This window comes from Camelina sativa, chromosome 15 (assembly GCF_030686135.1).
Source record: "Camelina sativa cultivar CO46 ecotype springtype chromosome 15, ASM3068613v1".
NCBI lineage: Eukaryota > Viridiplantae > Streptophyta > Magnoliopsida > Brassicales > Brassicaceae > Camelina > Camelina sativa.
Window position 1 is genome coordinate 30907311 of NC_141894.1, and position 27772 is coordinate 30935082.

General features: G+C 38.2%; 5 protein-coding genes and 1 pseudogene across 15 annotated transcripts; 5 read left to right on the forward strand and 1 right to left on the reverse strand.

Annotated features, from left to right (window-relative positions):
- Positions 1 to 1123: 1123 nt before the first annotated feature.
- On the forward strand, positions 1124 to 6480 carry LOC109129181 (pathogenesis-related protein 1-like). Its single transcript, XM_087486743.1, has 2 exons — positions 1124 to 1226; positions 6011 to 6480. The coding sequence occupies exons 1-2, from the start codon at positions 1160 to 1162 to the stop codon at positions 6478 to 6480; spliced, it is 537 nt and encodes a 178-aa protein (XP_087342869.1). The 5' UTR covers positions 1124 to 1159.
- A 1019-nt stretch (positions 6481 to 7499) lies between these two features.
- Positions 7500 to 13189, forward strand: LOC104747900 (golgin candidate 1). Of its 9 annotated transcripts, none has more exons than XR_015581765.1 (21): positions 7500 to 7938; positions 8021 to 8101; positions 8392 to 8441; positions 8542 to 9189; positions 9303 to 9365; positions 9510 to 9587; positions 9728 to 9931; positions 10082 to 10138; positions 10249 to 10323; positions 10410 to 10486; positions 10747 to 10809; positions 10895 to 10993; positions 11322 to 11399; positions 11498 to 11566; positions 11930 to 11977; positions 12069 to 12164; positions 12251 to 12327; positions 12411 to 12456; positions 12555 to 12653; positions 12741 to 12785; positions 12880 to 13189. XR_015581765.1 is itself a non-coding variant. In XM_010469609.3 (21 exons), exons 1-21 carry the CDS (start codon positions 7911 to 7913, stop codon positions 12934 to 12936), a joined length of 2133 nt encoding a protein of 710 aa, XP_010467911.2. In that variant the 5' UTR covers positions 7578 to 7910; the 3' UTR covers positions 12937 to 13189. The 9 variants fall into 9 exon arrangements, 2 of the variants coding, with proteins under 2 accessions (XP_010467911.2, XP_087343791.1); XM_010469609.3 differs by having other exon boundaries at positions 7578 to 7938; positions 10415 to 10486; XR_015581764.1 differs by having other exon boundaries at positions 7612 to 7938; positions 10415 to 10486; positions 11927 to 11977.
- Positions 13190 to 13246: 57 nt separating this feature from the next.
- Positions 13247 to 16614, reverse strand: LOC104747901 (putative N-acetyl-gamma-glutamyl-phosphate reductase, chloroplastic). Its single transcript, XM_010469610.3, has 15 exons — positions 16530 to 16614; positions 16380 to 16459; positions 16081 to 16251; positions 15625 to 15732; positions 15427 to 15513; positions 15288 to 15338; positions 15146 to 15217; positions 14939 to 15058; positions 14801 to 14861; positions 14632 to 14712; positions 14156 to 14235; positions 13989 to 14078; positions 13786 to 13914; positions 13567 to 13700; positions 13247 to 13466 (listed from the first exon to the last, which is right to left on the reverse strand). Exons 2-14 carry the CDS (start codon positions 16434 to 16436, stop codon positions 13593 to 13595), a joined length of 1215 nt encoding a protein of 404 aa, XP_010467912.1. The 5' UTR covers positions 16437 to 16459; positions 16530 to 16614; the 3' UTR covers positions 13247 to 13466; positions 13567 to 13592.
- A 113-nt stretch (positions 16615 to 16727) lies between these two features.
- Positions 16728 to 22303, forward strand: LOC104747902 (putative RNA-dependent RNA polymerase 5). 2 transcript variants are annotated; one of them, XM_010469612.3, is made up of 18 exons: positions 16728 to 17421; positions 17555 to 17699; positions 17830 to 17980; positions 18161 to 18232; positions 18412 to 18595; positions 18701 to 18899; positions 19018 to 19105; positions 19222 to 19365; positions 19502 to 19522; positions 19613 to 19684; positions 19758 to 19861; positions 19971 to 20119; positions 20250 to 20472; positions 20609 to 20834; positions 20907 to 21055; positions 21165 to 21460; positions 21565 to 21719; positions 21816 to 22303. In XM_010469612.3, the coding sequence occupies exons 1-18, from the start codon at positions 17085 to 17087 to the stop codon at positions 22050 to 22052; spliced, it is 2952 nt and encodes a 983-aa protein (XP_010467914.1). In that variant the 5' UTR covers positions 16728 to 17084; the 3' UTR covers positions 22053 to 22303. The 2 variants fall into 2 exon arrangements, with proteins under 2 accessions (XP_010467914.1, XP_010467913.1); XM_010469611.3 differs by having other exon boundaries at positions 16821 to 17421; positions 19475 to 19522.
- Positions 22304 to 24253: 1950 nt separating this feature from the next.
- LOC104748936 (putative RNA-dependent RNA polymerase 3) lies at positions 24254 to 25653 on the forward strand. The gene is made up of 4 exons (XM_087486783.1): positions 24254 to 24402; positions 24481 to 24792; positions 24893 to 25062; positions 25190 to 25653. Exons 2-4 carry the CDS (start codon positions 24525 to 24527, stop codon positions 25406 to 25408), a joined length of 657 nt encoding a protein of 218 aa, XP_087342909.1. The 5' UTR covers positions 24254 to 24402; positions 24481 to 24524; the 3' UTR covers positions 25409 to 25653.
- Positions 25654 to 25791: 138 nt separating this feature from the next.
- On the forward strand, positions 25792 to 26560 carry LOC104747903 (NADP-dependent malic enzyme 1-like; annotated as a pseudogene). The gene is made up of 3 exons (XR_015581407.1): positions 25792 to 26028; positions 26113 to 26201; positions 26299 to 26560. The product of XR_015581407.1 is annotated as an NADP-dependent malic enzyme 1-like (transcript).
- Positions 26561 to 27772: the final 1212 nt, after the last annotated feature.

A 27772-nucleotide genomic window follows, 5' to 3' on the forward strand; every position in this document is an offset into this window, starting at 1 on the left:
TGTTTACACATACTAAATAAATAATTCTAATTCTTGACATGTTCTATGACATGATAAAATACATTTAATATCCTCAAATAAATCTTACTATTTTCAATTGAACTAGCATAGGTTCAAAATAAAATAAAAATAAAAATACATACAATATGATCTATAACAGTTAAAAATATTAAAACAAAAAAACATAATCTAATATAGGTGAACCATATATAAAATGATAAGAATAAAGAAGTCAACTAATTTGTAATATTTTTATTACAACATATGATATATAAATATACTATGAATTATATTTATGTTTATTCCATACGGGAGTTTGAGAATGTATGTTTTCGTCTGGTCCCGTCCTGTATATTCTTTTATGCAACAAAAATTTGAGAACAGGTGTAGGACATGATGGAACATGACAAAACGAAACGAGAATTACGCTCATCCTTAAATATTTGTATTTGTCTCAAACGGGTTTTCATCGTTGTTAACGGTTATATATTTGATTTGATAGTTCACAAATTTAATAGAATCTAACCAATTGATTTCGTTTGTTATCAGTCCAGCCATTATGTTGTTCTGAATTTTAAAATTTTGGTGAAACTATTATTATTTCAAATTTTCAAACATTAATAAACTAAACCAAAAATCAAACTAGAATCTCAATTAGAATGAGTTTGATTATAAATACTAAAATAAATTGATTTATAAACATAACCCCGCACGTACGTGCGGGTCCGAACCTAGTCTACAATATTTTGGGAATCTATTTTAACATTTTCTTATAAAAATCTATAAGTCATATAGAATTGACAAAAAAAAAAAAGTATAATCTACGAAATGATAGAATGCATTTAATTCTTGACATATATTTTTTTGCTATCAAATTTTATTTTGTTAAATCTGAAATCTAAGATCTTATACTAAAACCATGATTTACCCTACAATTATGTTATTATAGGGGATTTCGAAATTTAATTGTGTGAGATTGACTAATGAATGATACCCACCAAACCAACTTTTTGTTAATCCTAGTTAATTTTATAATCTACATAGTTTGCAGAGCCATTTTTAATTATTTTGTTAGGCCTACAAAAGGACGACGAAGTAAGAACAATCAGAATAGAGACCATCAGTTCCAAAAACAAATTATACAACTAAACATAACAAAATGTTGTCTATTCGTTATAGCTTCATCGTACTGACATTATTCTCTGTTCTTTTAACTCGAGCCTATGGTTTACCTTCTAGAAATTGAATATGGTTTTAACGAACACAAGATTGTAAAAGTATAAACTCACTTTTATTAGTTTAAGAAAATTCTCTCAAAACTTAAACTCTCAATCTCTCTTTCTCTCTTAAAACCACTACATCATTGTGTCATGCCTCGACACATATATATAGTAAAACACAAATCCTAATCCTACTAGGAAACCACATAAGTTAGATAACTCCTAACTTATTTTGATCCTTATCTCTCTAGAATCATAATTCTAATAGGATTAGTGTAGCTCATTTCTTAAGTTAACTTCAAACTTAAGTCAACATTCTCCCTCCTAAGTTTGAAGTTAACTCCAGCCAAGTCTCTTACTCCAATAAGTTCCCTCATCTCCTTAAACTTGATCCTTCCAAGAGCTTTAGTTAATATATCTGCTTTCTGTTCTTCTCCTGGTACATGCTCAACTTCCACAAGCCCTCTCTCAACACATTCTCTAATGAAATGGTACCTTGTGTGTATGTGCTTGCTTCTCCCATGGAAAACTGGGTTCTTGGTCAATGCAATGGCAGATTGGTTATCTATTCGAATAACCACCTTCTCACATGATAACTCTGTGATCTCTCCAAGCAGGTCTTGCAGCCAAATCGCCTGTCTCGCAGCTTCGGTGCCGGCCATGAACTCAGCTTCACAGGAGGATAACGCCACCGTATCTTGCTTCTGTGAGCACCATGTAATCAAGCTGTCTCCTAGATAGAAAACATGACCAGTCGTGCTCTTGCCATCGTCTTGATCCACATTGTGACTATTGTCACTATAACCAACTAGCCTGGTCGAAACCCGTGGTGAAATTGATCTTGCAAACGTCAGTCCAAATGTTGTTGTTCCTCGTAAGTACCTCAAGCACTGCTTCATTGCCACACCATGTGACTCCTTTGGATTCTGCATATAACGACTTAGCACCCCAACACAATATGACAGATCCGGCCTTGTGTGAAGCAAATAACGAAAACATCCAACAGTTCTCCTATACTTAGTCGCATCTATATCCTTTTCTTTTGGAGACTTTGACAACTTCAATCCCTCATCCATGGGCGTGTGAACCATATTACAGTCTTTCATCCCTGCTTCTTCCAATATCTTCAACGCATAACGACCTTGGCTTAGCGTAATTCCTCCTTGATGCTGACATACCTCAATCCCGAGGTAGTAGGTTAATCTTCCGAGATCACTCATCTCAAATTTACTTGCCATCTCCTTCTTAAAGTCCTCAATGACTTTTATATCTGTTCCTGACACAAACAGATCATCGACATATACTGCAACAACAATAAAACCTTGATTCACCTTTTTGCGATAGACCGATGGCTCTTTAGTACACCTCTTAAACTGCAGATCCTTGAGAATTTGATTTAGTTTATCATTCCAAGCCCTTGGTGCTTGTTTTAAGCCATACAAGGCTTTATTTAACTTGTAGACCTTGTCCTCTGAGCCTCTTACTTCAAAACCCTCTGGCTGAGTTACAAAGACTGTTTCCTTCAGCTCTCCATGAAGAAACGATGTCTTCACGTCAAGGTGGTGTATCTCCCATCCATTCGTTGCTGCAAGACTGATCAGAAGACGAATTGTTTCTATACGCGCAACCGGAGCAAATACCTCTTCAAAGTCAATACCATACCGCTGCACATATCCCTTAGCTACAAGCCTCGCTTTGTATTTGTTTATGCTGCCATCAGAGTTCCCTTTGAGCTTAAAAACCCACTTCAGACCTATTGGCTTCGCTCCAATTGGAAGATCAACAAGGTTCCAAGTGTGATTCTTAACAATAGAGTGTATCTCTTCCTCACATGCCTTCATCCATTTTTCTGATTCTTGAGCTTCATAAAAATCTCTTGGCTCATTGTTTAGACACATCAATAATTGCTCTCCTTCTTCCTCAGCAAACAGAGCATATTTATCCAGATGATCCGGTAAAACATAGTCATCAAGGTGTGCCGGTTTCGTCCTATGCCTTGTAGTTCTTCTCAGTATCACTGGTTGTTCTGAAACCTCTTCGCCACTGTCATCAACATTATCACTATTTCCACCATCATCATGATTACCAGATTCTGACCTGACTTCACCTTGCTCTGTTTCGAACTCTACTCCTTGAATTCCATGATTACCAAAAACACCGACATTGATCCTGAAACCTCCGACTTCACCCTGTTCTAACTGTCTCTTATCCCAGTCCCAGCTTCTTGTTTCATCAAAAATAACATCACGACTAACTACAACCTTCTGAGTTTTAGGATCAAACAAGCGATATGCTTTTGATCCTGGTTCTGTACCCAAGTGTACCAACATTCGTGATCTGTCTTCGAGTTTTTTCAGGTGAGGTTGCTCCATCTTAGCAAATCCTATGCAACCAAACACTCGAAGATGGCTGAGATTAGGTTTTCTTCCACGAAACGCCTCATACGGAGTCTTCTCATTCAACGACCTTGTAGCTAACATGTTGATCAGATACGTAGCATGCCGTACTGCTTCTCCCCATAAGTAGTTTGGAATAGACATGTGCTTTAGGATGCTCCTAGTCATCTCCATCAAAGTCCTATTGCGTCTTTCAACCACACCGTTTTGTTGAGGGGTGTATGGAGCTGTGAGCTGTCTCTTAATACCATTGTCACTGCAGAAAGAGTCAAACTCATGTGACACAAACTCTCCTCCTCTATCTACTCTGAAAGTTTGTATATGCTTCCCTGTTTCTTGCTCCACTACTGCCTTAAACTTCTTGAATTTGTTGAAAGCCTCACTTTTCTCTTTCAAGAGAATTGTCCACATATATCTAGAATGATCATCAATAAGGACAAAAACATATCTGTTCCCAGCCGCAGTACTTGGTGTTATTGGACCACACAAATCACCATGAACAAGCTCCAACGCCGTGGTTGCTCGAAAAGTGGTTGCCTGAGGAAACATTTGTCTTGTCTGTTTTCCAAATAGACACGAACTGCAGATCCTTCTTTCAAGTTGTATATGTGGAACCCCAGTAACTAACTCTCTCTGAATCATTGATCTTATTGACTCGAAGTTGACATGCCCCATTCTCGCATGCCATGTGTATGAATCACTTGAAACTGCAGACTGTAAACACACATCATTCTTTATCCCCATACGAACTTTGTAAAGTTGATTTCTAGACTTTGGTGTCTTAACAAGCAGCTTTCCTTCTTGATCGTGTACTGTCAAGTACTCTCCCTTCATCCTCACATCACACCCTGATTCTGTGACTTGGCCAAGGCTAATGATATTACTCTTAAGACCTGGTATATAGTAAACATTGGTTAATGTTCGTAGTTCTCCATTATCATCAGTAAACTTCACAGTGCCTTTTCCCTTAATATCTATTCTCGAATCATCACCAAATTTCACTTTTCCAGTAATCGAATAGTCAACCTTTGAGAAATATCTTAGATCACCAGTCATGTGATTACTCGCTCCATTGTCAAGATACCACAGATCATCTTCTCCTCTCTGCAACTCATATTTGCTTGGTACAACCTTCTTTTCATTCAAAAACACTATCTCATGTAACATTAGCTCATCTGCATTCTCTGTCTCATTATTCTCCCTTTCTTGTGTTTCTTGAAGTTTAAGAAGGCGATCAGGACATCTTGAGGCAAAGTGACCCTGCTTATCACATCGGAAACATGTCACCTTAGACAAATCTCTAGCCTCATAAGATCTCCCTCGACCTCTTCCCCTGTAGTAGCGTCCTCCTCGACCTCTACCTCTAAAATTACTATTGTAATCACGAGTTGGTGGAGCAGCAACGGGAACTGGTGAATAGCTGGATTGTGTGTCGTTGTTTGCATATAACAACTTGGTTTGACCTTGATCTGTTGTCGTTGATTCTTCTTCCTCTTCTGCAACACATTCTTCATATACTTTTAAACGGCCAATGATTTCTTCAAAACTGGTCTTGTTAAGGTCCAAAACTTGTTCTAATGAGGCTACGATGTGTATATATTTTGCTCGAGGCAAACACTTGAGGAATTTCTTCACAAGCTTTGTTTGATCAATGATTTCTCCAAGAGCTGCGGATTTTGAGGATATCTCGGATAGTTTCCCAGCAAAATCATCGATTCTCTCTGTATCCTTCATCTTGAGCCGATCAAACTCGGCCATTAATGTCTGCAGCCTTGCTTCTTTAACCCTTTCTGCTCCTACGTGTCTCGACTGAATCGCATCCCACACTTTCTTAGCAGTACCAAGTTCTCCGACCTGCAGAATGAGAGCTTCTGGAATAGACTGAAACAACAGACCTAGCGCCATATCATTCATGTCAGCATCATCCTTTGGTTCTTCAATAATTGGCCACACCTTATGTATTTTCAGAAGGATCCTCATCTTCATCGCCCAAACTGTATAGTTTGAGGAATTCAACATAGGACATTTAAGAGAAGAGGATCCTCCTCCTTCCACCATCTTTGCTGCTTCCACAGTATCTCCCATAGCTCTGATACCAAATCTAGAAATTGAATATGGTTTTAACGAACACAAGATTGTAAAGTATAAACTCACTTTTATTAGTTTAAGAAAATTCTCTCAAAACTTAAACTCTCAATCTCTCTTTCTCTCTTAAAACCACTACATCATTGTGTCATGCCTCGACACATATATATAGTAAAACACAAATCCTAATCCTACTAGGAAACCACATAAGTTAGATAACTCCTAACTTATTTTGATCCTTATCTCTCTAGAATCATAATTCTAATAGGATTAGTGTAGCTCATTTCTTAAGTTAACTTCAAACTTAAGTCAACATACCTAAGGTAAGACCAATCGATGACGTCCAACCGACAAAAACGGTAAGGATCCACAACAAGATCCGAGCCGAGGTCGGGGTGGCTCCATTGGTGTGGAACAAAACCGTAGCGGCCTATGCACAGAACTTCGCAAACAGACAAGCCAAAGCTGGAGTCTGCGATTACAGCTCCATGAGACATTCAGGTGGACCTTACGGGGAGAATATAGCCGCGGGATGGGTCCAACCTGAGGACCAAATGAGCGGTCCAATCGCGGCAAAGTATTGGTATACGGAGAAGCCAAACTACGATTATGCCACCAACAAGTGCAAAGGTGATTGCGGACACTACACTCAGATGGTGGCCAATCAATCGTTCAGTATCGGTTGTGGCTCGTTCAGGTGTCATGATAATGAGTTAATTTATATTGTATGTGACTATTATCCTATGCAAGTGGGTGATGCGAATACGCGTCCCTATTGATTATGTTGGTTTGAATGATTCAAAAAGACTTCATATGGTGTAACATATGATTTGATCAGATAATGTATATATAGTGAAACATAATTATGCATATATAGTTTTTACGCGACGCTATACTTTGAAAGTTGAGAGACGCCTTTAGCCTAGTTGAAAAAGACTATGGCCACGTTTCACTTTCGGGAAGTTCAATTTCCCAACCTTTTGAGTGAGATAAATAGGCCATTGTACTATCGGTTTGTTGTCATTCAACAGAAAAGTAAAAGAAGTGACGTTACGTTTGTGGCAAATTTGGTTGGTATTCTATGAAATTCGAAAAATATAAGGCTAAGTGAGATTATTGGGTGCCACATAACATAACTTATCAAAATCAGAACGGATGCAAGTGTTCGAGAAGATATTACAAGTGCAAACCTGAAAAACTAAGTGCCCATCAAAAACAAAACTTACGTGGTAAGTTGTCAAATATAGACTTTACTAGTGAACTATGATGTACTCAAACAAAATCTATTTTTTTACTACAGTTAATGTGCTCAAAATCTATTCTTACTGTCTTTTTTTTGGGGTGAATCCACAAAGAGTAAATGGAAGCAAACATACATGAATTTTCATGGATTTTATGTTACGTTATATTTGAAAAAATATTGACAAAAAAATCATTTCATGGACCTTCGTAGTTAGTACCGATCGAAGGTGGTTCCATCAACAACCGGCTAGACCAAATAGTTGTTAAAAACTAGATAGATATAGTCTCTGCTCAAGCTTTTGGTTGGATTATAAAATTAAAATGGCGAGACGATCCTTAACCCCTTCTGGCCTTCACAAAGTAGTAGTAGCTAGCTAGAAACGATCATCTTTGAAAGATATCGTTTCCTCCTGACATTATGATATCTTTCAAAGTGTCCATCTAGGACGATGAGGCAAGAAAAGAATTCACAATGGGCGTTATGTCTGTCCTCTATAATTTTCAATTTGCATGGTATAGAAAAACAAAAATGGGCGTTATTTTTTTCCTTTCTAAAGTAGAACAAAACGACGACGTATTAATTTGTTTCATTCATTACGTTAGTCAATAGTCCAAAAACAACGTCGTGTTTATTGTAACTTTAAGAGAAAATCTCATAATCCAAAATTGGACGGCCACGATCAGCTAGACCACTGTAACTCAGGTGGTCGTGACACCAGCAGATCAACGATCTGAGAGTTCTTCCTTGTTCCGCTCATATGCGTATTCAAGTGGGAAACATCTGAAGAAGTCGTTCGTCGCCTTTCAATTTGGAACAAAAAAATCTGTTTACAGAGATCAGAACTCGATCCCTCAATACGATTGGTTAATTCTGTAACATCAAAACCGTGAATTTAAGCCCGGTGGTGCATGGAAGCAAGCTCCTTTGTGTCGGGAGTTTACCTTGTACTAATTTGATTGATCATCAATGGCGTCTTGGCTCAAAGCTGCCGAAGGTACAATTTGCAGTGATTTAATCTGCATTCGTTCATATCGGGATACCAATTTTGAAGTTTCCGTTAATTTTATTTTCGTTAGATTTATTTGAGGTTGTGGATCGAAGAGCAAAATCTGTGGTTGAAGATTTCTCGGAAGAACAGAGCGAGTTGCAGTTGCCAGGTACTGTGAACTGTGAAGCTTTGTATTTGGAACTTGTTTGATCTCTGTGATTACAATTTGAATGTCAGAAGAATCTTGGAAATGACTAACACAAATTGCGCTGTTTTAAATTCCAATAATTTGATGAACTTCAAGTAACCCTGTGAGAAATTGTACTTATAGACATTGGCATTGTCCTGGAGTTAATCTAAGCAAAGCTTGACGCTTATATCTTTTATTATTTTTAACTTATAGTCAATGTATAGATGTCTCTTATTCTGTGTGTTTGTCTTTCTTTGGGATGGCTAAAGCTTCCGGGAGAAAAGGGCCCCAAGGGAAGAGAACCAATTCAAAGAAAAACGTATGATCGTGGATCTATCGTCCATAAGTTGTTATCTTTGCTTGTTTCATCAATACTTAAGTATTAAGATGAATTTGTTTGTTGTGGTATGTATTTGTAGTCTCGACAGAAACTTGTAAAAGAAGAATCTTCTAGCAAAAGAGATTTTTCTGGTGATCAATCCGGCCCAGGGGTATCACAGTCAGAGGTTCCTCCATCTAAAAGCTCTGTTTCCACTGAAGAGGCCTCTTCATCGGGGCCTGTTTTGCAGACAACAGAGGTTAAACCGATTGATGTAGATGCTCAGAGGGTTCAATCACTTCCACAGTCAGCGGCAGATACAAAAAGTGACAATGCCCCTGTGGTAGCTTCAGAATCTGTTGTGGACGGTGATGTAGCTGAGTCAAAGCATGCTGATGCAGATATTCCAAACGATTCTTTCGTGCAACCATCACCATCTTTACCTGACAAAGAAATTGAGGTTGCTGTCAGTGAGAACCTGGTTGATGCTCCCAAAAAAGGCGCTCAAAGAGAATTAGATGATTCTTCAAAAAGTGACCTGGAGAAATTGGAATCTGTAGTGCATGTATCTCCGATTGGTGAAGGGAATGTTGCTCAGAGCGCGGATGATGAGGCGAAATCTGGCACTTCAATCAATCTGGAGAAAGAACAGGAACAGAAAGTTCCTGACACCTCAACCATTCTGGAGAGAGAGAAGGATCGTAGAGCTGATAAGACGATCATGAAGATTCAAGATCAACTTGAAGAGGTTAGTTAGTCTCGGGATAATGAAGAAAATGGCAAATGCTATGTCTGCCACTTGACTTTCAATGTATGTTGTCTTCTTAATAGTCTGTTGATCAATCTTTCTACTAATTCTAGGCCCAGGGGTTGCTAAAAGCTACAGTTTCCACTGGGCAGTCAAAAGAAGCCAGGTTAGCAAGGGTAAGCTCAAATATCCGTTGGTAGTTTACCGCATGAAATTGGTGATTAAACACTCTTTCATATGTAAGATAGGATTTATCCATGCCTGTGATTGGACCTGACCAATTTCAGATGTATCCTTCTTTTGTCTTAATTTGCTTTTAGGTTTGTGCTGGACTTTCATCCCGTCTTCAAGAAATTAAGGCGGAAAATGCACAATTGGAAGAGCTTCTCAATGCAGAGGTAAATTTCAAAAGTTTGAGTTTCCTTTGATCCAGATAAGAAAAAGTAAAAGTGATGCTCGAAGGGTGCTGGAAAAAGTAAAAGTGATACTTGAAGGGCAGTGCACCTAATTTTATTTCTTAATTTTTTTATTGTAATAGCAAGAGCTTACCAAGTCCTATGAAGCTAGCATTAGACAGTTGCAAAAAGATATGTCAGCTGCTAAAAGTGAAGTGACGAAAGTAGAGTCAAGCATGGTTGAGGCACTAGCAGCTAAGAACTCAGAGATAGAAGCACTTGTCAGCGCAATGGATGCCCTGAAAAATAAGTCTGCCCTGAACGAAGGAAAATTGTCATCTCTCCAGGTTTCTAGGCCTCTCACTTACTCGAATTTTCTTTTGTGTTACCTATCATAACATACTATGCGTCTTTAACGGTCTTAGTTACTTCCTCTCTTCAGTTGCCATTTTCTTTTTTGCCCAACCAACTTTTAGTAAAATCATTACTTTTATTAGGCAGACATGGAGTCTATTATGAGAAACAGAGAATTGGCTGAGACTAGGATGATGCAGGTATTACTATATTTTTTTCATTAATGACTTCCAATAATTTGCTGTTTGCTATATACAAATATAAACATATTATGTCCTCAGATCATAGAATCAATTTTTTCTTATTCCAGGCATTGCGGGAGGAGCTTGCCACTACTGAAAGGAGAGCCGAAGAGGAGCGTTCTGCACATAATGCCACAAAGATGGTTTGTTGCCTGAACGATGCCAAATCTATTTCCAATGGAAACATTATATCATTTTTTTTTTCTTTTACATGAATTGCTCTTTCTAGGACAGGCTGCCATGGAAAGGGAAAGGGACCTAGAGCACAGAGCTGTGGATGCTTCCACAGCACTTGTTAGAATTCAGGTGAGACAGACTTCTTGGATTGAGCGCTACTATCAGTTGTTTACATTTCAAATAGGCCATCCAACTTAATATGCTGTTAGTTTCTGACTGTTGGCTTTCTTTTTTTTTAAATTGTGTTTTGTCTTTTTTTAACAAGGAAAGTTAGAAAACCTTTGTATTTTCATATACTACATATTCACGAATAATATAAAGATTCTGTGTGGAACTTTTAATTCTCAAAAACTACTTTGATTCGAGTTTTCAATTGGCTGGCATTTTAGAGAATTGCTGATGAAAGGACAGCAAAAGTGGCAGATCTGGAACAGAAGGTGGCATTACTTGAGGTAGATGAACTTATCGTCAGTGGGATCTGTTCCTGCATCTACATATATATGAATTTAATGCAAATAATTTGCAAATAATACTCAGGCTGAATGTACATCTCTAAATCAAGAGCTGCAAGATATGGAAGTTCGTGCTCGCAGAGGACAAAAGAAGGCCCCAGATGAAGCAAACCAAGTGATCCAGGTATGTTATATTAGGTTATCATGCTCGACATTGTGGAAGTTTACTTATGAGTTAGTAGCACACTTTGAAATTTTCTGTTAGAAGTAGAAACTATAGAACATATATGCACAAAGTATTTATGATCCCTTGGTAACTTTGATAACTCATGTAGCTTGAGTTTAAATTTTCTATTGTATTTTTTATGGGTCGTTTCACATAATAAAGCACCAGGTGTTATCGAAATCAAATTCCAAAAGTGAGAAATATTTGAAACCTTGAAAAACAACTTTGACAGCTTTTCAAAGTTCAGATTTTAGCTACTCCAGAGAAGTAACTTTTAAATATGCAGATTCAAGCATGGCAGGACGAAGTGGACCGTGCTCGGCAAGGTCAAAGAGATGCTGAGGAGAAACTTTCTTCAATGGAGGTATGTTACTAACATTGGAATCCTTGATGACATGAAGTATTTGTTGTTTGTGCTATACTAGCATTATTATTTACACATGATCTGTTCGTTTCTTATAGGCTGAAATGCAAAAGTTGAGAGTTGAAATGGCAGCCATGAAGAGGGATGCAGAACATTACTCACGTCAGGTGACATTTACAGTTTCTGAGAGTCTGTCTTTTCTTGTCAACGCATTAACAGTTTCTGATTGTTTGTTTCTCCTAGTCTATAATTATGAGATTTCCTAATTACTACTCTTCAATTTCTATCAATTGGATAAGGTAGACCTGGTAGTTCTTTATTAAACCCATTTTGATTATATTGAATGCAGTAAATATCATTGTCCTGTCAACTTCTGTTCAATCTTTTGTGTGAAAAAATCATTAGATGGTGTTGTGAACAGAAGTGACTATGATTAATTGATTTATTTTGCTTTTGCTCGTCAAGTGGTACCTTTAATACATATGATTATTGAACATGAGCATAATGGTTATATACCCTTGACCTAGTAGGAGCATACGGAGCTGGAGAAACGCTACCGTGAACTAACAGATTTACTGGTAAAGTGAACAAGAGAATTTACCGATTCTTTAAATTAAAGTCATATTGGGGAGTTGTCTGATAGCTTCTGGCCACTGGGTTTTAATTCAGTACTACAAGCAAACGCAACTGGAGACTATGGCGAGTGAGAAGGCTGCAGCAGAGTTTCAGTTAGAGAAAGAGGTGAAACGTCTACACGAAGCACAGGTCTGACATCAAAGCTCTTACAGTTAATTTATGTGCTTTTGCTTTCCATGCTACTTACAAGAAAGGTTCTAAACTTGTCGATTCAGGTAGAGGTAGAAAAAAGCAGGGTTTCACGGCGCCCATCAGCAACTTGGGAAGAAGATTCTGAGATCAAGACTCTCGGGTACGTGTTTAAACTTGTCTTATGTTCCAGTGTCTGCATTTATGCTGTGTTTGTTCTTCGATACTTAACTAAAACAATTTCAGGCCTCTTCCGTTGTATCATCGACACATGGCTACAGCAAGCACACAGGTAGAAATTTAGGAGCCCAGTTAGAAAAACACTGCTTTCATCATTCACTTTTAACTTTTTTTCTTCTATTAATTTCTTTGTTTGCCTTCTCTCTTCAGTTCCAAAATGCAGTGAAACTGTTAGACTCAGGAGCTGTGAGAGCCACAAGGTTCCTTTGGCGGTACCCGATAGCGCGGATTTTCCTACTCTTTTACCTTGTGAGGCGCTCGCTTACCTATTCAATCTCATTTGCGGTACTTGTGAGTTTATGGAGCCGTTAACCAACATCAATTATGAATTTGCAGGTCTTTGTTCATCTCTTCTTGATGTATCTAATACACCGGCTCCAGGTATGGCTGGCCCTTTTACATTAAAAGTTTAAAACTCACATCACAGTCATGGAATTCAAATTGTTGTCATTCATAATCTCATGCTCTGGTGTAGGAACAAGCTGAGGCCCAGGAAGTTGCGGAAATGACCAACAACGTATTCAGACCATAACAGATTCCATAAGAAAGCAACCAATGGGGTTTTCATTAGATTGCTGAGTGAGAAGTGTGGAAGAAAGAAGCATAACTATGGAGTATAGAGAAGGTTTTGAACTTTTTATATAGAAGCTGCTTCTCACGGTGTTCCATATTGCACAGAATTTTTTTGTCTCTTTCTAACCGTTGGAATGTGAAGAACATAATGTTTGGTAAATGAGGCTTATACACTTTATTGATATGCATGGTTTTAAAAGCTTTTGAATCTATGTCTACTGAACCAGACCAATCTCACATTAAAGGTACTTATTTTCTGAAACCTGAAGTAACCCCTGTAAAATTCTTCTCTGACTGAAACGAAAACTTGAATTCGAAAAGACAATATAATAAACAAGAGAAAAGGTTATTGCTAACTTAATTAACATACAACAAAACCATGTGTTTGTAATGATAAGAGAAGAGCTTTTTTTGTCTTTATAATAAATCATATAGGATAACCCTCTTTATGCTCCAGAATGCCGTCCCAAACAGCTTCAGGTTTGTCATCTGAAGATAAGTGTAAAAATAAGAAAATTACAAGGGCCAAGGTAATGACAGAAGAAACCTTCTAGAAGCGGAGCAAACCAAAGAAAACAAGTTCTTTCACCTTTTAAAGGCGGAATTTGGAATATCTCAAGGGAAAAGTGGCTGTTGTAGGAGTCCCGTTGTTTCGGAATATCCCAACATTATGTTAAGATTCTGCAACGCTTGCCCCGAAGCTCCTTTCACGAGATTATCAATCTGCAACACCAAAGAGCTTTTTATACACGACATTGTGTAAAATTTAAAAATGAATTTATAACAAAGCATGGCTATGCTCAATTACCACTGAGATTATGATAGCTCTTCCAGGGATTCGATCAGGATAGACATTCATATGACAATAGTTGGATCCTCTAACGTTGTGTGTCCGAGGAACTACTCCTTTATCCAACACTTTGACAAATTCTTCATCCTACAAAACATTTTGTGAAATATCATGAGTAACGAAACGTAGTAATTGGCTTACAACACAAGAGTAATCATCACCTCATAAGACGTCTTCAATTGCTGGTGTAAGTCTTCAGTTGTAACCCCAGGTGCCATTTCCACATATATAGTTGATTGCATTCCGCGGATCTACACAAACAACAAAGATCAATAAACACGTTTTGAGGCGAAAACCATAGAGAACAGGTATAAGATCCGCGGAATACCATTGGCATGAGATGCGGCGTAAAACTGACTGTTACTTTTGATTGTGCAACATCAGATAATCCCTGTTCAATTTCAGGAACTACAAAATAAAACAGTTGAATTCAAATCACGAAACCAAATTTTTACTCAAGCGTAATAATGTTATGAACCTCTTTATTGCTTGAGATTTAAGAAAGGATTGAAAGCTTAGCTCCCTCTTAACCCTAATTCTCTCCTAGAGATTAAGGTTAATTCTTGGGGCTTGGTTTCTCATTAATCATTAAAGAACCTTATATAGGTTTTCATACAACTTAAATCATAGCACTAATGCATAAAGGAAAATACTTAAACCAAATGTCCTAACTAATTAATAAAGTAAACCACATAAAACTAATTAATAAAGTAAACCACATAAAACTAATTAATTAAAATGTCCTAACCATACTCTACTCTACCTAACCATGATCACGTATCAAATAATCAAATTGTGACCTACCATGGCGATGTCGTGTGACACCATAAGAAGAAATGCCTTCAGCTATCTCAGAGTAAAGATTCGCCTCCTTAGCACCACGTCCTGATAATATTTTTATATCAGTTAAGAAACTAGAAACATTTGACTGCATCATTGTTCATATAATAAAGATCAGAGAGTAGGTACAAACCTGCTCCACTAACACCAGATTTTGCGTCGATAATAATGTTTTCATGTTTGATAAGATTTGCCTGCATGAATGTCAACACATTAAATAGATTTGATTGAACAGTTTAATAAAATCGCATTACGGAAAGAATAGACAAACCTTCATTAAAGGAACAAGGGGAAGCTGAATCGAAGTCGGGTAACAGCCTGGGTTAGCTACAAGGCGTGCCTTTTTTATGTCCTCCCTTAGAATCTCTGTTAGACCATACACAACTTCTTTCTGAAACCAGCATGACACTTGGTAAGTTGAAGCATTATGAACACAACAGACAAAAAATCAAGCGATAGCCTTTAGATAGAGAAGTACCTGTAACTCTACTGCCTTGTGTGGTTGACCATACCATTCTTCATATTCTGAAATATTTCGCAGCCGGAAGTCCTAAAAAAGTGTATTTTAGATAAGCACATATAGAAAAAAACAAAAGAAAGCCATTTGTCTAGGGGATTACCGCTGAAAGGTCAACAATTTTTAACGCGCTGGGCAGTTCCTTGATGATTTCCTATCAAAATTCACACACTCATTTCTGTTAAGCTAGGAAAAGAAGCTTTGAAACAAATGGTAACGGAAGCATAAAATAAAATATGGACCTGTGTTGTTCCATGAGGCAAACAGCAGAATACAGCGTCCACAGTAGAAAAATCTGCATCCTTCACCGAGATCAAACTAGGTAGTTTCTGAGGACAGGAAAAAGGTTTAATCAATTGACCACTATATACCATTAGAAAGTAATCATTGAACAGATTCATCTCTTGGAAATTTTACTAGGGATAGAAATCACTTAATACTTGAGCTCTCAGGTGCGGGAAAACGCTTTCCATTGACTGGCCAGCTTTTCTATCAGCAGTCATCAGAGTGACCTGGAAATGCGGATGATTTGCAAGAAGCCTGACGATCTGCCATTCAATAAAAAAAGGTATCCCAAATCATTTGCTAAATTCAAAACTTATATACCTCATCCATTCTTTTCCCATGAAGTTTTTAAGAACCTTAAAAAACCAATGACTACTAGGCTTCTCTTTCTTTCTTTTACCGGAATAAAAGCTAAACTTAGCATATGGTTTACTGCTTAAGCTAAATAAGGAGGACAATACCCAAAAAAAAAAAGCCACATACTACTTGCAACAAAATGCATACCACTTAAGCTGTGATTCATCATTTCAAAAACCAAAGAGATCACTAAAAAGAACAATTCCAAGGAAACTAAACTTTGAAAAAGAAGACAGAATCAACATTGCACAAACCTCAGCACCAGTGTAGCCACTAGCACCAAGAAGACCAATCCGAACATCCTTGTCAGATTTAACAGAACTACTAGCAGAAAATCTGACGCTCACTGAAGACGGAGAAGCCAAATGGGATCCCAAAGTAAGCTTATTGAATCGCTTATCCGCTACACGAATCTTCCTTTCCCCCTTTTTCAAAACAAGAGATAAAAAAAAAAAAAAAAAAAAAAAAAAAAAAACAAGCTACAACAATGAGCTTAAATAGGAGGATCAAAATTAGTTTGAACTTCATCAATGTGGATTCAATAGAAACAAACCTGGAACCAACATCCTCGTTCGAAGCAAATTGAACTAAAAGCCGACGCAGTACTCATTCTTGGCTTCTCTTCAATATAAACTGAGATTGAGATACACGTTTATCAATAATGTAAAGAAAAAGAGACATTTATTGCAGTGAAATCAAATACCCCACTAAACTCTTCGCCACTGACTTCGTCGGAGTCGGAACGCGAAAAAAGACGAAAACGACGACGCTTTGAGCTGTCCAACCCTAGACGAAAACGATGTCGTTTTAAAAAGAAACTCTTAGATTTAACACACGTGTCGGGACGCAGCCGCAACGATTCTAGCAGAAAACGTGATATTTTCTCGGCGTTTGCATTATGTGGCGACAAATAAATATTGCATTTTTTTGGTAAATTAACTGACTAAAGTAGGAGGCGTACATGACAATTACTAGAGTAAGTAAACGGTTAGATGAACGAACTTGTGTGTATGATACAACAAAATAAAAATCGAATCTTTTTGGAAGTCAAAACGAAATCTAGTAGAGAGAAAAAAAAAAGCTTCCAACTTTATTTATTTTTCTTGTGTCGTCAAATCAAAATCACTACTGTTTTTGAAATATCGCCATTAACAGTGATCACTGATCAGTCTACTGGGTATTTTCATCAACCCTTTTAATCTGCTGTGTTGTGTCTACTGAGAAGAAAAAGAAGAACGCACAAACCTGAAGAAGAAAAATGATAACTTTACGCAGCAGTGCTTCTTCGAGGTCAAGGATCGATCTTTCGGGTCGGATTGAAACGGCGTTGGTGAATATTTACAGAAAACACAATCTTCCTCCGATCAATGATGAGACGAGGCAGAGACTGTCTTCGATTCCAGAGAATTTGGCTTTTGGGTTGGTCTGCCACGTTTTTAGTTTGCAGTTTGGTGTGATATGCAACCTCGACAGCTTCATCGTTTCTACGGTTAACCAGGCCGTTGGTGTCACTGGCTCTCCTCCGCTGAGCTCCGGTGGGTCTCCGGCACAGTCTCGTATCCCCTCTGGAGGATACGTGTGCAGGGTTCTTCAAGGTCAGTATCACAAACACTCACTCTTTTTGCTTGTGAATGTGTGATTTTGTTTTGGATTCGGAGGATGACTCTTTTGAAATAGTATAAAAAATCGTTACTTTCTTATGATTTGTTTGTTGTTGGGCGATTGCAGAAGAGATGTCTGTTGATTCTGATGCTCCTTCTCCCAAGTCTTTGCAAAGAGAAGACATTAGAGGATCTCTGCAGATTCCTCAGCTGGTAGCTTTGGGAGAACTCGAATTCAAGAAGGCGTTTCTGTTGCTTTGCTATATCCCAGGGTAATGTTTGTGTTGCAAGTTTTTTCAAATTTGGTTCCATTACTATAAATCTCTTATCCAAGTATTTTAAGTGATTGGTTTTGGGGAAAGATACATTTTTTGGTAATACTTAGCCTTTGCTGTTATGTAGGCAACGTTTGGGTGAGGTTAAAACTGCTGGTGGTAAGGTTTTAACTGCCGATGAAATCAGACAATGGAAAGATTTGCCCATGGTTGCATATGAAGCAGCGGTTTGGGACAGCTTGGGCCGGTTTTATTGTCCTCAAACTGACCGAAGTGTGGTATGCTGTTTTGTTGTTCTATGGGGTTTCATATTCAGATTTCATGTTTGCATTTCTAGGGGCGAATTGATCAGAACTAGAGACTTGTTCGTTACTAGATAATTATTTTCTGCTATGAGAATTTGACTTTGGTATCAAAGTTTTACTAACTGCATCCTCTTACTTTCTTTGTTTCTCCAGTTACAATGGGATACCGGAAAGACCCATTACTATCAATGCCATGTAGCTCCCGATGGTAGCTACACATTTAAGGTTGATTCAGCTCTTCAAGTACTACCTTTCATGTTTCATTTTACCATCCCACATATATTCTTTGTGGCTGTTGAAGCAATATGTTACCATATGTCTATTAAAACTTAATGTCTCAGTAATAGGATAAAGTCTTTGACAGTAACTTAATATGCTAGTACTTGTCAATACGATATTCGCAGGGCCCTTTACTGGAAAACACTGGAACACACCTGCACAAGGTCTTGGGTGATGAAAATGTTCTAACGGTCAAATTTACAGATGTCCAGAAAAAATCGTCAACCTATTCTAGTGACCGTTACTTCACATACAAAGGGATTGCCAAGAATGGTATCATGGTTGGTTTGCGTCGTTATCAATTTTTTGGTGGGTTTTTTTCCTTTCTCGTCTTCATTCATGCCATCAGACACACAACACTTTTCAATAAGTACTCTTTGATTTTGGAGCTTATTCTACCATTCTGTTGAACAGTTTTCAAAGATGGAGGGAAGGAAGACAAAAGCAAAGATGTTTCTACAAAGAGAGCGAAATGCTACTTTATACGCACAGACTCTACAGCTTCAATTGATATGGAAAAACCCTATATCTTTTCTGGGAAGTCAATCTATGAAGCTCGTATGCATTTTATGCATGTGCATACATTGCCGTCTTTGGCCAACTATATGGCAAGGTACTCCTGTTTTTTCCCCTGTTTGAGGGAAAACAAGTGCTACAGTTTCATCTTTGAACTCCTTGAAAGATCTTCCCTTATATAATTCAAGTCACCTTTCTGTTTGTTAATGCTTCAGGTTTTCTTTGATTCTTTCGAAGACTAAGAAGCTTGAAGTTGATTTGACAGGAGTTAACTTCGAAATAATCAAGGATATACCCTGCCATGTACTTCCTTTACTGACATGTCCATGAGGACCTCAGTCTCTTTCTCCTTAGCTTTACTTAGTGATTTACTAAGCCTCACTATATGCCTCTAACATTTCTAACTGTTCCAATGGCAGGATCACGATGGTAAAGATGTTCTTGACAAGAATAACAAACCTTGTATACATTCAGATGGAACTGGCTACATCTCTGAGGACCTTGCCCGGATGTGTCCAGTAAATATATTTAAAGGGAAATGTCTCAGAAGTGAAAATATTAAGGTCCTTTCCTTACTTCCATGACTTTGATGGTTTCTTAGGTGCTCTTTGTTCACTCTATTTTTATTCCTAGGATTCCTTGTCATTTTTCTTTAATTTGCTGTGAATTAAGATTACGATTTCAAATTTTGAAGGACAGGAAGCATGTGGCCAAGAACCGGTATGTATGATATAATAATACCCCTGTTTTTGCTTGATCATATATATTTGTCTTTTAAAGACTACAAGTAACACTTATTTTTTCCAACAGCCTCTGCTGATCCAGTTTCGGATGTTTTATAATGGCTATGCTGTTAAGGGAACTTTCCTCTTAAACAAGAAAGTAAGCTTGCTCTTTCTAAATTTTCGGTTTAAATATTTGCAAGCTATTCCTTAATTTTCTCCCATTTTGGTAGATTCCTTCTCAGACTGTCCAGGTTCGACCTTCTATGATCAAGGTGTTGCCGGATTCCTTGCCAAATTTTAGTACCTTTAATGCCCTGGAGGTAGTCAATACAAGGTATTCGTTCCTTGAATAGTTGTTGTACTGATACTGATGTTCTCTCACCCAACCGTCTTATTGTGGAGTGTGATTATCCTAGTGACATCTGGTTGTTTCCATCATCCAGTAATCCACCAAAAAGAACAAAGCTATCAAGAAATTTGGTTGCGCTGCTTAGCTATGGAGGAATCCCTAATGAATTCTTTTTGGATATATTGCTCAACACGCTGGAAGAATCGAAAGCCATATTCTACAACAAACGTGCCGCACTTAATGGTGCTTTAAATTCCAAAGCTTTCTGGTTCTTTTGCATTTTTTTCTGTAATCATGTCCCTAAACCTACTGAGTTAAGTAGCCAAGATGTGACTCTTGATGGATCTTTTAAGAAGTCAATTTGTCTGTGCAGCTGCCCTTAATTATGGCGAAATGGACCACCAAAATGCTGCACAAATGATATTGGTTGGTATTCCCCTTGATGAACCGCACTTGAAGAATCATCTGTCTATTCTCTTAAAGACAGAGAAAAATGATCTCAAAGCAGGCAAGCTTCCTGTGACTGAATCTTACTATCTCATGGGCACAGTGGATCCTACCGGAGAGCTAAAGGAAGATGAAGTCTGTGTCATCCTGTATGCTACTCAATTCTTCTTTTATTATTGCATTTTCAATTTTACATGGAAACAAGTAACAGTTACTTACTTTCATGGAATCGTGAGTTAGTTGTTCTTGTTCATTTTGTCACTGCTTCTTGTCATGGTTTTGTAGGGAGTGTGGGCAAATTTCGGGAGAAGTGTTAGTTTATAGAAATCCTGGATTACATTTTGGAGACATACATGTTCTTAAGGCTACATATGTTAAGGCCTTGGAAGAGTATGTTGGAAATTCCAAGTATGCTGTGTTCTTCCCTCAGAAAGGTCCAAGATCCTTGGGAGACGAGATTGCAGGTGGTGACTTTGATGGTGATCTGTATTTCATATCAAGAAACCCTGAGGTAATACACGGCATTAGAAAGTAAATAATCATTGTTGTGACCTGATTTTCTTCGGCTTGCTTTCTGTTTTAGCTACTTGAGCACTTCAAGCCAAGTGAACCGTGGGTGAGTTTGACTCCTCCCAGTAAAAGTAACTCTGGTAGAGAGCCAAGCCAGTTTTCACCAGAAGAGTTAGAAGAAGAGCTTTTCGAAATCTTCCTGAAGGCAGGATTTCATGCCAGGTACTCTCAACTCAGTTTTAAGATCTCAATACTGAAATAGTCAAAACTATCTTGGATTTGCAGAAATCAAATCTTTGGGATTCATGTGTCTTTTTTCTCGGGTTCACAGCAATGTTATAGGAATAGCTGCAGATAGCTGGTTAGCAATAATGGACCGCTTCCTCATACTAGGAGATGAGAGAGCTGATGAAAAAGCTGAAATGAAGCAGAAGATGCTAGAGCTAATAGATATATACTATGATGCTCTTGATGCACCGAAGAAAGGGGCTACGGTCTATCTCCCAGGTAACCTGAGGCCCGACATTTTTCCACATTACATGGAGCGGGAGAAAAAATTCAAGTCTACTTCTATTCTTGGATTAATCTATGACTTTGTTACAACAGAGCAACCCTCACCATCACCTGGTAAAGGACCCTTCTTGTTACTAGTACATAAATTAGACATACAATCAGATCACCAAATAAATCATAATATCATAATATGTGCTTAACTGTGGTATACAATTCAGAGATCAATAAACTCCAGTGTTTTGAAGATGAGCCTGTCTCTGAGTTTCATATGGAGAAATGTAGACGGTGGTATGGTGCTTACAAAGCTGAGATGGCCCACGCAATGCAAACGGATACCACTCATGCAGATTCAGTTATTGAGAGCTACAAGGAGGTAATATCTTCAATCCAATACCAAGTATGATACAATCACAAAACTTGGTGAAGTACATTCTAAAAAAAAAAAACTGTTTCTTCTCGTATATAACAGGAGTTCTACGGCGCTGCAAGGTTTGAAGACAGCAAGAAAAGTCTGGAAGAACTCTATCCGCAAGCCCTGGCACTCTACAACATAGTATACGATTATGCCATTTATAAAGGTGTTTCGAAATGCAGTTTTGTCTGGAAGGTAGCAGGACCTGTCCTGTGCAGCTTCTATCTTAAGAAGAAAATGCAAGAGAAATCTTTAGTGTGTGCACCATCTGTGCTTAAAGAGCTTTGGGGTTGAAGAATACAATCAGTTGGTGTGCCCTGTTCTGGTAATAAATAAGCCTATGTTGTTGCTTCAGGTCTAATAAGAAGCGTATGAGGCAAGTAACCTAACTTAAGTAGGTGCCAAGATGTGTATTGTGTAGTGCCTTAGGTTTAGTTCTAATGTAACTCTGTCGTCCTCCAGTGAGTAAATTTGCTTATGAAATGAATTAAAAAAATATGTTAAATAACGAAGCTTATATATTTAGTGTTATTTGTAACCTTGAATTCTTGTCGTATCAATATGATCGCGATTTTGCGATGATCACACCCGAAAACGCGATTTTTACTGGTGCGTTTGCAGCGATGGTGGCGACAAAGCTGTGGCAGCTTTTGTAATTTATGAGGCTTCCGCTTGGGCATTTTAGTATATTATTAAAAAGTTTAATAAACGGTTATATTATTTAAAATCTACAGGAAACACAATCTTAGTCCGATCAAAGTGGAGACAAGGCGGATGCTTTCTTCGATTTCTGAGGAATTGGCTTTGGAAACGCTCAGGAAAGTTTTCAATAAGCCGTATGTGAATACCCTCGATGGGTTAATCTTGTATATTATTAAAGATGCGGCCACTGTTGATGGCTCTCCACGGCTGAGTTCTCCGGTACACTCCCCTCCTAGAACTCCTGGGGAAGAAAAGTTGCAGGGGATTTCAACAAGGTCAGTTATCTAATGCGTTCAAAGATCAGTTATCTAACTGCGTCTCTTTCTTGTGCTTAGTTGTATTCGATATGTGCTTTGACCTATAGCCTCTCTTCCAAGTTCCAACTGCAGGATCAAAATGATAAAGATGTTCTTGACAAGAATGGGAAACCTTGTATACATTCAGATGGAACTGGCTACATCTCTGAGGACCTTGCTCGGATGTGTCCAATTAATACATACTAAGGGAAATCTTTCAGAAGTGACAATATTCAGGTCTTTCTTGTACTTCCATGATTATGTAATGATTGCTAACTTACCTTTTCTTCACTCGTGCTTCCTTGTCATGTTTGTTTAATATTTGTTTTTGATCAAGAGTAAGATTCCAAATTTTGAAGCACAGGGACCATGTGTCCAACAGTCCAAGAGCCGGTATGTAGTTTATATTCCATGTTTAAGCTTGATTCTCTATTTGATTATCACTTAAAACAAGTAGTAATAACAATTCTTTTTTCAAACAGCCTCTGCTGATCCAATTTCGGATGTTTTATAATGGCTATGCTGGCAAGCTATTCCTAATTTTTCTCCTTTATTTGGCAGCTTCCTCCTCGGACTGTCCAGGTTCGACCTTCTATGTAGATCGAACCTTGTCAAATTTTAGTACCTTTAACTCCCTGGAGGTAGTCGCTACAAGGTATCTATCTTGAGGATTCTTACTATCTTGAAGCTAAACTTCTCGTTCGATGTTTTTTCATTTCTTGTTGATCTCTGCTTGTTCGCATCTTCTAGTAATCCTAATGATTTCTTTTTGAATATATTGCGCAACTCGTTGGAAGAGTCCAAAACCATATTCTGCAATGAACGTGCTGCGGTTAAAGGTACTAAGAACCTTAAAGCTTTCTGATTCCTTTTCAATTTCTTACTACCCCTGAAACTACTGAGTTAAACTAGCTTAATATGCGTACTGGAGTTAAATAATGACCGGAAGTTTGAGGAGACACTCGATGGGTCTTTTTATTAAGTTATTTTGTCTGTGCAGCTGCCATTAATTATGGGGATTTGAGCGACCAGAACACTGCAGAAATGATCTTGGTTGGTATCCCCCTTGATGAACCATACTTGAAGGATTGTCTGTCTTATCTCTTAACTACAGACAGGAAGGCTCTCAAAGCAGGAAGGCTTCCTATTACCGAATCATACTATCTCATGGGTACAGTGGATCCCACAGGAAAGCTGAAGGGAAATGAAGTCTGTGTCATCATCCTATAAGCTACCAAATTAAATTATCCTCTTGCTCTTTCGCTTTCTGTTTTGCATGGAAACATCAAGAAACAGTGATTAGCTTCCTTGGAGTTGTGAGTTCTTCCCTACAAGTAGCTGGTCATTTCCTCACTGCTTTTTTTTTAGCGAGTCTGGCCAAATTTCCGGGGATGTGTTAGTTTACAGAAATCCTGGATTACATTTTGGGGACATAATTTGAAAGTAAATTCTTCATTGCTGAGACCTGATTTGTGCACCGTAAATTCTTCTATTTAGCTACTTGAACACTTCAAGCCAAGTGAACCGTGGGTGAGTTCTTCTAAACCGAGTAAAATCTACTCTGGTAGAAAGCCAAGTGAACTATCACAAGAAGAGTTGGAAGAAGAACTTTTCAAATTGTTCTTAAAAGCAAGATTTTGTAAGAGGTACATATAGTTAATCTCGGCTTACTTTCAAGCTCACTATATTTCATATACTTAACATTATTTTTTCTTGGTTTACAGAGACGTTATAGGGATGGCTGCAGATAGATAGCTGGCTAAGAATAATGGACCCTTTACTCACCTTAGGAGATGAGAGTGCTAAGAAAAAATATGAAAGGAAGAAGAAAATTCTTAAGTTGATTGATATATACTATGATGCTCTTGATGCACCAAAAAAGGGGGCTAAGGTTGATCTACCACCCGACCTAGAGATCGACATTTTTCCACATTACATGGAGCGTGAACATAAGAGAGATTTCAAGTCCACTTCTATTCTTGGATTAATCTTTGACACTGTAGTATCCCATAATGCAGAGGAACCCTCACCATCTAGTACGGATCTTCTATTTATTATCAGTAATCAGAGTACACAAGAACTCATCATCTCGAATATTTATTAACGTCTTTATTGTGTTGTATGTTACAATTTCAGAAATCAGTAAAATCTGGTGTTTTGAAGATGAACCGGTCCCTATTTCTTACGGGGATAAATTTAAATCCTGGTACGAGAAACACAGAGCTGAGATGAACCAAGCGATGATGGAAACTGATAAGGTTAAGAGGAAGCTATTAACTAATGAAGTTATCCAGAAATACAAGCAGGTAAGCTTCTTAATCCAATGCAAAGATCTGCCAATAGACTTCATAAATCACATTTTTTTGTTGATTAGTCCATCTAATGCTTCTTGTCACAACTCATCGGTTGAACCATTTCTTCTCCCTGTATCAGGATTTCTATGGCGCTGCAGGGTTTGAAGACAGCAACAAAAGTCTGGAAGAACTCTATCTCCAAGCCCTCGCACTCTACAACATCGTTTACGATTATGCCATTCAGACAGATGCTTCAAAATGTGGGTTTGTCTGGTTGATTGCAGGACCGGTCCTGTGCAGATTTTACCTTAAAAAAAACGCAGGAGAAACCATCAGTGGCTTCAAACTCTGTGCTTAAAAAGATTTTGAGTTGAAGATTTGTCCGGTCTGTTGTCTTTGATGTCTCATAAGATGCGCGTTAGGCAAGTATCTGACCTAAGTAGCCTAACTTATAGGCTAAGCTATGTGGTGTAGTACCTTTGTTTTAGTTCTGATCTTGGATTTCTCTTCTAGTGTACAAGTAATTCCGTCTGTATGTTTGCTTATGGAATAAATTGTCTTTAAAAAACATGTTTAAATAAGGCTAAGCTTATATTTAAATTTCAATTTAATTGTACGTGGCAACTTCAGAGTCCATGTGGTGTACAAAGCTGTCTTCTCCAGTGTGACACCTCTTTGTATCCTCAAGCTTCCATTTGGATTTTCCACAGCCTTCTTCCTTCCATTACTATATTTTCTTCCTTCCATTACTATATTTTTCAAGAAAAGTAGGAAAAGTTTATTCCCTTGTGATCCTAAAAATTTTCTACTTCTTTTCGCATTTGTTTTTGGCTTTGTGTTCATTGATCCTTTCAAGATGAAGAAAGTGACCAACTCGGATTTGAAATCATCCGTCAATGGTGACGTTGTTGATGTGTACGGAGAAGATTCAGCTACCATTGAGCACAACATAACTCCTTGGTCTCTCTATGTTTCTAGGTAAACAACATAACTTCTCCATGTTAACGAAAACTAAGTGTCTAAGTTGTCAGTCAAGTAAGTAACTTCCGTTTCTTGTTTCAGTGGGTACCCGCTGCTTAGATATCCTCGCTACAACAAAGCACTACTTGCGTGGTCTTCTCCCTCCAGTTGTTCTTGATCAAAGGCTTCAGGTAGAACTTGGTGATTTGGTTATTGTGTATGGTTCTATTAATGGAGTTCAATCAAAACTTTTTCCAATCATATATTTCGGAGTTTCGAATGATTTAGGGGAAAAGGCTGGTGAACAATATCCGACAATATCAGTTTCCATTACAAAAGTACATGCCTTGACAGAACTTCAGGTAAAAAATCGTGTCTGCTTAGTTAATCTGCGTAATTGTTAGTGTAAAAATATCAGAGAAAGATGAATCTCTTCTTGGACATAAAACAGGAAAGATGAATCTCTTCTTCACCATTATTTTCTGGCACCCTCTTCTTGGCTTTGTATGCGTTCCTTCTCCTTTGTTTGTCGCAATGCGCCTTGGATATTGTTTTACTCCTTTGAGATAATAACCTCTTTGGGCTGACGTCTAATGATTCATATGGCTTCTTCATCTTCGCTTCGACTAAAGTACCATATCGTCATGTATCTTCCTTTCACCCTTGGTCTCCATGTGTGATTCTCTATGTTAATATATATGGTGTGGCTATCGAATTAGCTTGTCTCTTTGGTCAGTGAGGTTTTGGGATATTCATTCTAACTTATATAGTTTTTGTCTAACTCTCTCTTGCTCTCTGGACTCCTTAGACTCATATGCCTTTAACTAAGACTCCTTAAGTTGAACAAATATAAACACTCACATGCAAACAAACAAATCAATATAAAGCAATCAAAGGCAAGAGCGAGGATATAAATACAGCATGGTCATATTATAACATAAGTATCATACATCATGGTTGTATCCATATACACACACCGCTTATTCAAACCTCGTCACAAACCAACCCAACCCAAAAAGATGATATAAGATAGAACCGCAAGTCACTAGGGGTCTAATCAAAGCCACCGCTGTACACGCAAAAATATGGTTAGTGCCGGTTACCTAACTAGGGTTTAGGATACCTACAAGGATCAAGGGAACCTAAAGCTATATTGGGAGCATATACAACCTGGGTAGCTAGTGGGTGGAGTTTGGGCCAGTATCGTGAGATGGGGGTGGAGTAGGAGTTGGTGCGCGAGTCGGAGTGTCAACCCTCAGTGTTGGGAAAGTGCTAGAGTAATTACTTTCACTCCGTAAATCAAACATATGTTGCATGTTGGTGCGTACGGGTGTAAAACTGGCAGTCAAGCGGGTAATGTCCTATACGCCCACAAAGAAAGCAGTATGGTACCTGGGTGACTGGTGCGCTGACTGTCTTGTCCACCGGGATAACATCAGCCAAAAGTTCAGTTCCAAGTCCAAGTGCAGGTGGAGTATCCCTCCATATCATGGTGATCGGCGTGTCAGGTGAAGGGATAATGAACTCTGGGACTTCCAAGGGAGGATCAGGGAGATCTCCAAAGTCCAAGTCCAATAGGTCATCCCCATTGATCAAGGGTGTGTATGCATAGGAGCTAGGCACTATAGATGGCGTAGCGGAGCTGTTAGAGGAGATGTCTATGACGCTCGATGGTGCTCTGAACGCTCGTACCGACTGAAAGGAACCCGAGGAGATGCTGAGATAATCTTCTACCATGACAACCTCCTCCTCTTCTGGTTCC